At 41.0% G+C, this 13,118-nt stretch overlaps 2 protein-coding genes across 2 annotated transcripts in view; both read right to left on the bottom strand.

The window, feature by feature from the left end:
* The window catches only part of LOC111831124, a 4,204-nt gene extending 635 nt beyond the window's left edge, over positions 1–3,569 (bottom strand). Inside the window, exons 1-3 of the mRNA XM_023784675.1 lie at positions 2,552–3,569; positions 1,315–2,386; positions 4–1,113 (exon numbers count right to left, since the gene is read on the bottom strand). Of these exons, the coding sequence (XP_023640443.1) occupies positions 4–1,113; positions 1,315–2,386; positions 2,552–3,569 (3,200 nt within the window). The remainder of the gene's footprint in view (positions 1–3; positions 1,114–1,314; positions 2,387–2,551) is intronic.
* Positions 3,570–5,298: 1,729 nt separating this feature from the next.
* Positions 5,299–10,968, bottom strand: LOC17889044 (ABC transporter C family member 4). Its single transcript, XM_006293497.2, has 11 exons — positions 8,837–10,968; positions 8,430–8,750; positions 8,251–8,337; positions 7,505–8,173; positions 7,256–7,420; positions 6,878–7,172; positions 6,585–6,799; positions 6,190–6,495; positions 6,044–6,107; positions 5,712–5,951; positions 5,299–5,609 (listed from the first exon to the last, which is right to left on the bottom strand). The coding sequence occupies exons 1-11, from the start codon at positions 10,910–10,912 to the stop codon at positions 5,509–5,511; spliced, it is 4,539 nt and encodes a 1,512-aa protein (XP_006293559.1). The 5' UTR covers positions 10,913–10,968; the 3' UTR covers positions 5,299–5,508.
* Between the last annotated feature and the right edge of the window lie 2,150 nt (positions 10,969–13,118).

Here is a 13,118-nt window from a genome sequence, read left to right as displayed (position 1 = left end):
ATCGCTCGCCGCCACACTTCTGCTTCATGAGTAGCTAGCAAAAGGGTCTCCTCAGGTGACTCCCTAATATTCTCAAACATAAATCTATTACGAGCTTTCCAGATATACCACAAAATCCAAGGGAAGTTATGGATATTGGTTACATCTATCTTCAATTCTTTACCTCTCCAAAAGAGAAAGTCAAAATTGTAAAATAGAGATTGACGAGGGAACACCGTCCCTGAAGAAGGTATAGAGGATAGAGCCCAGACTTGTCTAGCCGGAGGGCACTCAAAGAGGAGATGATTAATCGTTTCCTCTTCATGGCCACAACGGAGACAATCTTTCTCTCTACCAATATGTCGAGAAAAAAGTCTTTGACAGGTTGCTACGCAACCCGAGAGACATTGCCACATGAAATGCTTCAGCTTTCTTGTGGTTTTAGTTTGCCATACTTGTGCCTGGAGTGCCGAAACATCCGGTCCCTGAAAAGGGAGGTCACAAGGAGGACGAGATAAAATTCTCGCGGCCCAATACCCTGACTTCACAGTATAATTTCCAGATTTTGTATGAACCCAACTATACCCATCACTAAGGTAAGTCCGACTAGGTCGAATACCTAGAATAAGAGGGATATCCGTTGGGTCCACTAAAGCATTCAAACGGTCATGTTTCCATTCCTGAGTATCCCTATCCAGTAAATCATTGACGTACAAATGCGGATCCTGAAAGGCGAGAACACTTTTAGCAGGTCGAGGTGGGATAGTGGGAAGCCACGGGTCACTCCATACCCGAGTAAGCATTCCGGAACCAACAGTTCTGCGGAGACCTGAAACAATCAGAGGCTTGGCAGAAAATATACTCCTCCATCCATAGGAGGGACGGTTGGCCTTAACTATTTGTAAAGGGTCGCTAAATCTATAATATCTACCCCTCAAAACTCTGCTCAACAGTGAATTTGGGAAGCGAAGGAGTCTCCAAAATTGTTTAGCAAGGAGCGCCTGATTAAACTCACCCAATGTGCGAAACCCAAGCCCTCCTTCAGAAAGTTGGGTACATAATTTATCCCAGGCTATCCAGTGAATACCATTACTCTCCGTCCTGGTTTTCCACCAGAAGTTAGCAATGGCACTACTTAACTTAGTAAGGATAGCCTTGGGGAGTAGAAAACATGACATAACATATGTCGGAAGAGCTTGAGCAACCGCCTTAATAAGTACCTCTTTCCCTCCTTTGGAAAGGAATTTGACAGACCAAGTACTAATTCTTTTCTGAAGTCGATCGCGAACGAAGGAAAAAACTTGAGTTTTTGAACCGTGAATCTTTTCGGGTAACCCTAAATAAGTACCCATACCACCTTCGGTTTGAATACTTAAGATATTCTTAATGGTGGTACGGGTTGCTGGTGCCACCTCGTGCCCAAACATCACCGAAGACTTTGCTTCATTAAGTTGTTGTCCTGAAGCCTCGCCATAACGACGAATAACATTTAGAACCTCTTCACCTTGATCAGGAGTCGCTCTACAAAAGAAGAGACTATCGTCAGCGAAGAGAAGATGGGATGTCGAAGGACTTGCCCGAGCGATTTGAAGGCCTTGGATTTTGCCTTGCCATTCTGCTTCATTTAACTGAGCCACAAGGGCTTCAGTACAAAGTATAAAAAGAAAGGGAGAAATTGGATCCCCTTGCCTGATTCCCCGGGAAGGTTTTATATGACCTCTCGGGGTACCATTTATGATAACTTGGTACGACACCGAGGAAATACAAAACATTATCATATCAACCCATCTTTGGGCGAAACCCATTTTCAGCATCAGAGCATTAAGGAAGGACCATTCCACACGATCATAAGCTTTACTCATATCTGTTTTAATAGCCATAAAATTCTTCCGACAATTCGAATTTGTACGGAGAGCGTGGAAATTCTCCTGAGCAATCAGGATATTATCCGTAATAAGACGTCCGGACACAAAGGCCGACTGAGTCTCAGAAATCAAATCCGGAAGAAATTTCTTCAAACGAAGACTGAGAATCTTTGAGAGGACCTTGTAACATACATTACATAAACTTATTGGCCTGAATTCCTTCATCGATCTAGGTCTATCGGTTTTTGGAATAAGACAAATGTTTGTCTCATTCAGAGATTCATCAAAAGAACCGGTAGAATGGAACTCTTGGGCTAGTTTGACAAGGTCATCTCCTACAATATCCCAGAACCGCTGGTAAAATAAGGCCGTCAGGCCATCAGGACCTGGAGTCTTCTCAGGGTTGAGGGAAAAAAGGGCCCGTTTGACCTCATCAGAAGAGAATTCTCTAGTGAGAGATTGATTTATTTCTTCAGTTATAGACACGGGAATAGCCCGGAGGACTGAATCCAAATCCTGGGGATTGGAGGATGTAAATAAATCTTTGATATATGAGACTGCTAAGTCCTCAATACCATCCTCATTATCTACCCATCTGCTATCCTGGTCTAGGAGACCAGTAATCCTATTTTTAGCCCGTCGTTGTTTGGTAGTAGCATGGAAGAACTTTGTATTCTTATCCCCATGTTTTAGCCCCGTCTCACGACTTCTTGTCTGCCAATACAGCTCCTCCTCTCTATATGCATCACACAGTTTCCATTTTAACTCTAAAAGAGGTTCAGAGGAAATCTCTGGATTATCTTGAGATGCGTCAATCTTAGATTGAAGGCTCATGATAAGTTTTTCGGAATTGGTTACGATAGACTTCTTCCAATTTGAAATAGACACCCGACAGGTTTTAATCTTTCGGGGAAGAAAGCCGCCTCGGCCATGTCTAGAGAACCTCCAACCCGCCTTGACAGCCTCCTTTAAGCCAGGTTTTCCAATCCACCTCTTATCAAACATAAACCTTTTGAAAATTCTATGAGGTCTATTTTGAACGGAGGCTAACATGGGTCTGTGGTCTGATCCCCACATTTTAAGATACTCCACGTTTGTGTGGGAAAAGATATGGTGCCATTCTTCGTTTCCCAGGGCCCTGTCTAGGCGAGAGCGGATTAAGCCACATTGACGACGTCCGACCCAAGAAAAGAAATTCCCCGTAAATGGAAACTCAAGCATACCACAATTGTCAATCATAGTCCGAAAGGGAAGAAAGGAAGATTCCGATCTCCGTTTCCCCCCTTTCTTTTCATGATTTCCGGTGATCTCATTGAAATCTCCAATCATGAACCAAGGTTCAGAGCGATTAATCCCTATCCTGGTTAGTCGTTCCCAAACTTCTTCACGGTTTTGAACAACCGGATCGCCATAAACAAAAGTAATAAAAACACGGTTTCCATCAATAATGGTTTCAATATCCATTAACCGATCACTAAGATACAGGAATTGAACCGGATAATCCCTAGAATGCATAAGAGCAAGACATCCACTCGTACCTAACGGTTCAATCGTTTTAAGACAATCAAACCGTAATGTAGCTTGAAGTTCTTGAAGATACAAAAGATTATTTTTTGTCTCCGAAAGAAAAAGAAAATCTGGAGAAAACATTCGACACATTTCCTCCAGTCGGCGCTTGGTAAGTTTTGCTCGCGCCCCTTGACAATTCCATGCTAAAATCCTCATAAGTGAGATCCGGAGCAAGATTTAAATCCCACCGTACTAAAGTTGAAATGGGCAATCTTAAACAAAGAGAATAAAAACTCCTTTGTACAAGGGAAAACACTAAAAAAATTTAGTTTCAGTAAAAAAAATCCTTGCTTGACAATTTCCTTAAATGTTATCTCAGAAAATGAAAATGAAGGTACTCATCTTAAGATGATTACACTTTTTGCAAAGGAAGATGAAGGATGTGCAAATAAGCTGTCCTTAGAAAGACCACATAATCATGTTGATAGTTGATTTTTGTTTTTGAAAGAGCCGGTGGACAGATCTTAGCAAAAACTTGCTAGAAAAGAGGATATTGAAGCCTTTGTGATTGCAGAGTAATAGCCTTAGCTCTGAGATATATATAAGAGGAGATCTCAAACAAGTCAAGTGAATTTAAAAGTTGTAGAGATAGATCTACACCAACTGAATACATATCCAAGAAAAATAGTAGGATGGTTGACAAGAGGAGGAGGAGAGGAGCTCAGATCTGTTTTCTGAGATCCATTTCCATCATTTCGCCATTGACCGTACAAATCACTATTAGAGTGAGAATCCACTCAAGAAGCTATGTGGAGAGGGAACTGCAATAGAGCTCGCCAACAATGGCGGATAAGCAATGACGAACAAGTTGCATCGACTAAGAGCACACCACGTTTAGACATGGGAATAACATTACTAAAGATTGATGTCGGGAGAGAAGCAATGAAAGTCAGCTGGCCAGAGAGGCTTTCCCCCTTCTTCTTCTTCTTCTGCTTCTTCTTCTTCTCAAGACCGATTCCAAACGCACGAATCTCAAAGCTAACGGGCATAAACACCACCGTCGCAGGCGACGGGAAGAGACGTAATCCAGAGTTTGGTAAAGGTACAGATCTAGACGAAACTTAATAATAAGAATCTCTGATTGGGCTCTCTGAGGCTGGTCTGAGTTGGTGAATCAAAAACACGCATCATTTTCCATCCAAATCACTCTCATGTGAACCCCCTTTCCTTCCCACTTGGCTCTCTCCTATTCCATCCCCCATTACTCATTTTCCTATCTCTCAACGAGTCAACTCTCTCTAGCTACCAATACTAATTTTACATTTTATATGTCATCTTGTTTTTTTTTTAAATTTATTCTCCGGTCGACCAACTTCTTCTCTATATAGCAAAATCAAGTTTTGTTATCTTGGTCAGTGACGAATAATCCTCTACACTAATTAAGAAAATTAATACGTTGTACAACTTTGTGGAATTCTTATACTAGAAAGCTCATCATTATTTGGCATTTGCGCATATATATTAGATTATTAGCATTAATTAATCAGTACGTATGAAAATAAAATTCCGTACACAGTTATGATTTTCCATCAATTGGCTCATATATATGTGTGTTGATAATGAAGAGATGATGATATACATATTCAAATCACTTGTGGTTAAATAAGTCATTAATAAATGTTTCATAGTTCTAGTTCTAAGAGGCATGTTATATATTGTGAATTCGGTTAGAGTTGGGCCCGTTAGAGTTATGAGCTCAGACGTATAAAATGATACCCTGATATATATATTATTAAAGGTCACTTTGACTGGCTGTTTTAGAGAGACTGCAGCTAACTCTAATTTTGGCACACTTTTATTTTTATTTTTTTTTTTAGATTTTTTGCGTCTAACACTTGTAAATTTTTAATGAACGAGAAGGTCAGCATATTATACTCTGGTACGCTAGTTAGAGTAGTTTGCAGCATATTATAAACCCAAGGAGCGAGGTACATATTCTATATACACGCATTTTCCGTTGAGGAGTTTCCAAAAATTTGGAGTCTTAATACTGAGACTAATGAATACGTCATCATCGTAGTATGATAAGATGTAGATATGATACTGACGCTAAACACGTAAAACACATACAGAATATTCAGCTCCGTAAGATTCATCATATTCCCGCAGACCGAAGAGCATACTCTTGCACGAGCGCAGCAAACAGCGACTGCCTCTCCAGCAAACGGGCTGGACTATCGAACTCTTTCGCTTTCCCTATTAATAAATTTTTTATCAACTTGTAACTTGAATTTCTGAAAATTGTAAACAACAAGATCATTCATTAAATTAATTTTGGTAGATTTTTGTTTCTCTTACCAGCATCTATGACTAGGACTCGATCACCGTCCATTACTGTGGGAATCCGGTGGGCGATGCTGATTATGGTGCATGCCTTGAAGTCTTCTCTTATGATTTTCTGGATCACGGCGTCTGTTTGTGAATCAACTGATGCAGTTGCTTCGTCTAGGAATAGAAGTTTGCTCCGTTTCAGCATTACTCTCCCTAAACATAGAAGCTGCCTCTGCCCTACGCTCCAGTTCTCCCCATTGTCAACCACTGTTCCAATCAATCACTTTCTTATCCCTACCGTACTATATAATATAAGTTAAATCGACTTGAAGAGATACATATACAAATATCATACTCACCTAAAGAATCGAGTTTCTCAGGCTTGGTAGCAACAACATCCTTGAGTTGGCATCTTTCAAGGCTCTGTGATTAGGGATATTTTTTTTTAAAGATTATGTTATATGAAAAATGGTTGTAGCTTAGCTGATAAGATTTAAATCACCACCTTCCAAATTTCTTCGTCAGAGTATTGCTCCATTGGGTCGATGTTGCTCCTCACTGTTCCTTCGAAAAGGACGGGTTCTTGCGGGATGATTCCGAATCTTGACCTGAGATCATGCAGCCCTATTGTCCCGATATCAATCCCGTCTATGATTATTTTCCCTCCTGACGGTTCTACAAGTCTAAACAAGACTTGAATCAATGTCGATTTCCCGCTACCCGTTCGTCCCACCACACCAACCTTTTCTCCTCCTTTAATGTCTAAAGTTATTCCCTTGAGCACAAGTGGAGTGTTTGGTCTATATCGCACCTGTTTTTTTTTACACACATGTCCTTCTCAGTTTTGAACAATAGAGGTAAGTTTTCAGTCACAAAGCTGTTTGGTTCTCTATGACTCACCTTGAGGTCTTGGAGATGTACATTACCAAGGAAGGGCCAATTAGAAGGTGGAAGGTTTTCTTTGCTCTCCCACTCGGATTCAGAGGGTATATCAGTGAACTGTTTGATCCTTTCAACAGAAACCATCTTGTTCTCGACAAAACAGCTCATGTATATAGCCCAGAACAAAACCGAGTTCAAGGACAGACCGTACGAAAGAGACAATCCAACGTTCTCTGCGTCAAACCAAAAGAATGTCCAGGATTGAAAATACTGATTCTAACAACTCAAATATGGGGTTTAATGATCAATACCTGGTTTGATAACATTGCTGGGTAACATTACCATAAACAAAGCTGAGATGCAGAGCACCCAACTTCCGATTAGCTCTAACCGGAAACCCAACCATTCGTTGGAGCCATTGTTGTGGAAGTCCATCCTGAGATTGGCGTTGACACGCTTCACGTTTTCTTGCCTAAACAACTCTTGCTTCTTGAATGATCGGATTGTCATCACTCCAGCGATACTTTCTGAGAAATGGTGGATGATGGGAGCCTTAGTGATCGAGTCCAGGCGTGTTAATTCACGGGAAGAAGCGAGGTAATAATTCTAAAGATCAAAAGCAAAGTGGCGTTTAGAACATCATACAACGAAGAACATACATCAGAACAAGGAATCAAAGAGATGCATACCCGGTACCAGATGTTAAGCCAGCCAAGGGGAATCACAAAGAATGCAGTTGGCCAAGCGTACTGGCAAGTAACTATGAAAATGCTTAGCAGAGTGGTGTACATTGAGGCCACAAGTCCAAGCATAAACGGAATGAGGATATCGATATTAGTTTGATCAGTAGATGCCTGCAAAGTTTGACAGTGATCACCATTTAACATCTCTGCAAAATTTTGATGTAAATGGACTAAAAGAACTCAAAATTGTCTTACCCGACTTAGAATTCTTCCCGATGGCGTGGTGTCGAAGAATGACATTGGGGCGTGTAAGATACTGTTAAGAATTTGTCGGAAAAATATCTGAGCAGTCTTGAGTCCCAAGTGGGTGACGTAATATGACCTTAGGCTCACCAAAACGATGGAAACAAGTGCGATAATGACATATACACGAATGAAAATGGAAGCATCAAATGAAATTGCATTCTTGGCTGATGTTTCATAAGCAAGCCAGTAATCGCTGGCCATAAGAGAACCCTGCCACGTCAAAGAGAAGAATACCACAAGCACAATGCCCCACCAGCCATAGGCTTCAGTGCAGTATTGTTTATAAACTCTTAAGCTGACCTGTCCGATTTCCCTTTCCTCTTCTTGGATGAGCTTAGAGCCATCTTCTACGGTGTGAGAGCTAAGAAATGACTTAAAATGCTCATCATTTTGATCACTTAAGCGAGGAGACTCCATGGACGTTCTCGGAGAGCTTGCATGGGGAGACGCTGGTGTTCTTGGGGATGTCATGATCGTTGCTGCTGCTACAGAGTCTGCACCGGCTTCAACCAACTCCATTGATGTCTCATGTGCAGCCACTAGTTCCCCAAAATCCAACCCGGAGTTTACTAATTCGTCATATCTTCCTGACTCAACAATCTTTCCCTCACGCATCACCTAAGATCCATTTTATAATAATATCAAGTTCAAAACTCTAGGTTTCAATAAGTTAAAAGTTTATATCATTTTTCTACCAAGATGCAATCAACGTTGTGCAAGAAATCCACTTGATGTGTTACTAGCAGTATGGTTTTGCCTTTTAGAGCTCCTCTTACGCAATTCTACAAAAACATCACAATAACAAGAATAAAGCTGTATTGCATGATTAAAGGGAATGATAATATATATAATGAGTTTTTATGTTCCTTGTTACTTTGAATATATCTGAACCGGTATGAGCATCCACAGCGCTAAAAACATCGTCGAGCAAGTATACATCGCAATCCTGGTATACTGCACGTGCTAGTTGTATACGTTGCTTCTGTCCTCCGCTGAGGTTGATTCCGCGTTCACCGATCTCAGTCTGATCCCCAAACTCCATCATTTGCAGGTCTTTGTCAAGACAACAAACATTGAGAACATCCTTGTACTTGTCTCTTATCATTGGGAGACCAAACAAGATGTTGTCTTGAACTGTCCCGTTTTCTATCCATGATGTCTGCCCTACATAACCTGTGCTCCCACAAACCCTCACCTAGAAATAAACTAGAATCAAATTAATCAAAAGTTCCAAGTAATAATTCTCTAAATCTACAAATTCTATAAACAAAAAAGTCTCACCTGGCCCAAGATTTTGTGCATTTCACCAAGAATAGAAGCTAACAGGGAAGATTTCCCAGAACCAACAGTTCCCACTATAGCTGTGAGCTCTCCTTTCTTAACCTTAAAATTAATATCACTCAGAGCAGGTTCGTTGTCCTCATCATCCCAACTAAAATTTCCATCTTCAACCTCCACTGCAGTACTATCATCACATCCCAAAGATCTCTCCACAGCATCTCCCGAAAGCTCTTTGCTCATCATGTACGAATCTAGTCTTCCGAGAGAAATCATTGCCTGCGAGAGAGATATCATAGACTGAGGAAACGTTCTAATGGGTTCTTGTAGGATCTTGAAAATGGTTGTGGTGGTGAAAACAGTCCCAGCGTCAAGTTTGACCCCCAAAGCAAGGGCGGTGGCGAAGGTGAGCGCAGAGATAAGCACTGGCGTGCTCCAAAGGACAATGATATTGGCAGCTATGGAGTATAGAAACTTGGAAAGCCAACCAAACTCCATGTCCCTGAACTTGAGGATCCTCTTGTTGAAATGATTCTCCCAAGCCTGAAATTTGATGACTCGCATGTAATTAAGCATCTCGTTGGTGGCTTTCATCCTAGAATCTCGATTTCCCATCAAACTGAATTGGTACATGTTGTTTCTCTTAGTACCCAAGAGGATGAAGACGAACACTCCAGTCAAGCCAATGACCGCCGTTACTACAGACGCCCCCAAGCTTCCGTAAAGGAGCACGAGCGCAACAGTCACTTGCAAAGGCATGAGCCAGATTGCGTGGAGCTGAAGCATCATGTCCGAGAGCTGTTGTGCGTCAACGGCCATGTAATTCACGATTTGGCCAACGCCGTGGTTCTGGCGCGCTGAGCCGGTGAGCTTTAAACCTTTCTTGTAGAGTGCAGTGATTAGAGTAGATCTTATGAGCATTCCAAGCTTCTGGGAATTGAAATTGAACTGATGCGTCGTCAAGACCTCGACGAATTTGGCAACGAGGAGGATGAGGACGAGGTAATAACCCTGCCACGGCGAGGATCTCTTGCCGGAAGTGAAATCAACGAAGCTCTGGATGAGAACGGGGCCAACGTACATGACGCCGAGACGTAAGATGGCTAAAATGGCGGTGAAGAGGAGCTCCTTCCAGAAGCAACGGATTAGAGTGGTTCGCACCGGGTGGCTAGAATTCTCCGACGGGTTGGGCCAACAGGATTCGAAGAGAAGGGCGAGCCTCTCTGCTCTGTGCTCCGGAGAAAGCGTCGGAACTTGTTGGAGCGTCAAAGGAGATTTGTAGCCTTTGCTCAGCAGAGGATTCATCCATAACCAAAACATTTTGGAGAAAGCAGAGGCTGATGCGTAGAGAGAGACGTCGTCGGATTTCTCCAGAACAGGAGGGCTGTTGGACTCCGCGGTGACTAGGCCGGTGGTTCCTCTGACGGCGGCGATGAGCAGAAAGGCGGTTAACGGGAAGGAGAGGAAGGAAGCGACGTCTTCTTGTATGGGAAGGGTGACGGCGGCGTCGGAGATGAAATGGAAAACAGCGGAGACGGCGAAGAGAGCAGTGAGGAAGAAACTGGAGATCCAATAGATTCTGAGGGATAAAGGATGGTCGAGAGCAGCGAATCTCCTCTCGTGGAGGACGAGAACAGTGATGACGGCGTGCGTGACGGCGTGGATGAGCCAAAAGAGAGGGTCTATGAGGTTCCATGGACGCCGAGAAGGAGTGCGTGGGTTCCTGGTGAAGGCCAAAACGCAGAGCAAGACGGAGCAAAACGACAAGAGAAGGGTGACTAGGACCGTCGTCTTGAACCAGGCGGTAGTCCTGGTTGCACGGACTCGGACTCCGAGAAGAGGTTTTCGAACATGGAAGTCGGAGGAAGAAGAAGAAAAGAGCTTGTGAAGAGAGAAGCAGAGGAGGAGGAGGAGGAAAAGGAGATCAGCGGCGGAGAAGAGAGCACGTTGAGGGCATGGAGAAAGCAAAACAAATCTAAGCCATTGGATAGCAAGTGGAAGTGACGATGTTTGGTCTAATACGGCCGAAGATGAACATGATAGCTCGGAGAGCCATGAAGAAGAAGAAGAGAGCCACATTTCTCCCTGCAGGAACAAAACAAAAGAAAAGAGAAAATTTGCTTCTGATTAAAATATTATCGGTTTGGTTTGGTTTGATTTGATTTGTTGCCTCATCAAGAAAATATAATATAAAAAAGAGAGAGAGAGAGAGACTCCTCCTCATATTAACATACACACACGGTAGAGTCATCACTCGTGTCCAAAACAAAATGACGTTTCAGAATGGAAAGATCATCATCATCTCTCATAACCACGACTTTTTTTGTCAAAACAACAAAATACAGTAATAATAATAATTATTATTATTAAGGTAAAACAAAAGGAAAAGAAAGGATCGTGTGAGACTTGTCTTTCGTTATTAAAATATAAAAATTTGTTTTGGTCAAACAGAAAAATACTTAAAATAAAGTTTTGCAAGAAACAAACAAAGAGAAGGTGCCCCCCCCCAAATTGTAACTGTTTGTACTAACTCTCTGAGATTGAGGGTAGAAGAAGAAGGCAAGTAGTAATTACGATTGTTGGGAGCAAATTATAGGACCCAATCAGCCCATTAATGACCTTTCCTTCTTCTTATCTCTCTCTCTCTCTCTCACTCATGGGATGCTGAATCAATCAACCCACACACACATGGAGAGACAAAGGAGAGTATAAAAGTAATTTAAGTAGTATTACTACTTCTTGAAAAAATACGACTTGTTGTTATATAATTATGCATAGTCTTTATCATAAGAAAGTAAAAAAAAAATGTGTAGCTCTGCTGCTGCTGCTCCAGTCAGTAACACACATGGTTTTGGTTTTGGCTTCTGCTTTTTTCTTGTCATTTTGGTTGCACCCTTCCAAAACAGAATAAGAAAAGGAGAACGTTGTCATCATCATTACAACCTATACCATATCCCCCATTGGTAGATATCATCATTTCACGTAAGTCTGAAAAAAAAAAATAGTTTTCGAATCAGAGTCCTTTTTTTTTTTGTTATTTTCTTTTCAGTTTTTCTAAAATGAGAGAGAGAGATAGTGTCATTTCACATCAAACTCTTGCAGGGCCACACCTCTTCCTGTTGGCTTTTCCGGTTTCTGTGTGTTTTCTTTTAGATTCCTTTCTTTTTCTGTTTGTCTTTTATTTTGTTTGAGGCCAATAATATGCATTGTTATTATTTCATCCCTTTGATCATAAAACTACTACTACTACTATATATATATACGATATCGAGACAGAAGAAAAGATCAACAAGGAATAAACAAGCGCATGTTACCTTTGTATATTACTTTTGTACAAAAGTCAACAAGACACCTTTACATCTGAGATCCGATCAGTGCGCCATCCTAAAATTGACATAATTCGAATTTCTCTCAATTTTTTATTTTATTTTTTAACAGCTTTATATATTGATTAGTTTGGGTAATGATCCTGAAACATGTAGTTTTACAAGGAAAGAAGGAGCCCAAGTCTAAAGAACATAATTTTATTGAAAGGTGGAAATGTTTGTTTAGCGAGACGATCTGCTACTTTGTTATTACTCCGTTGTGTCCAGTGAAACTCCATTCCGACAAACTTTTGCTTCCAATAAAGAATTTCCCGCAGCCAGCTATATAGACCTTGAAATTGATTACCCTTCCATTTACAAGCTGTGTGGCCATATAATTATCACCTTCAAAAATGATTTTCCGAGTATCCGTTGAGCCAAGCCTGTTGGCTTGCAATTAATAAGCTTTCATAAATTCGAAAGTCTCTCAAATTTATTCAATTATACTAGTCCTTGTTTTTTCCTTTCTAATATTTGTTTTCAAACTATAATAAAATAAAATAAAATGATTGTATTGTTGTTGTTGTAACCACTAAATCTTTTTGCTTCCATCACGTGGCTTATATGCCTTTTTATTATTATTGCGTCCCATTCACTAAAAAAAATATCACGTTATTCTTTACGCATATTAATTATGTTTTTAATTTTTCTTTTATCTGGTTTGTTTTAATTTTTCTTTAAAAAATTATGATTTTATCAATCAAATGTATTCGTGGGTTGAGTATCTGAAAGAAGACAATGCTATAAAACAAAAGACATGCTCAACACAACAGAGTCCGAAAAGACTTTTAGAACATCATTATCAATAAGCATTGTTGGCATCATTTGTTTGCATGGATGCACTGCCAACATTGGACTCGGTTAAAACAATCATCTTAATGGACCGTGGTTGCGTTGGGTCATAAATGGGCTACTAAAAG

Source organism: Capsella rubella, unplaced genomic scaffold (assembly GCF_000375325.1).
Source record: "Capsella rubella cultivar Monte Gargano unplaced genomic scaffold, Caprub1_0 scaffold_4, whole genome shotgun sequence".
NCBI classification, from domain to species: domain Eukaryota; kingdom Viridiplantae; phylum Streptophyta; class Magnoliopsida; order Brassicales; family Brassicaceae; genus Capsella; species Capsella rubella.
This window is presented reverse-complemented; position numbering and strand designations above follow the sequence as displayed.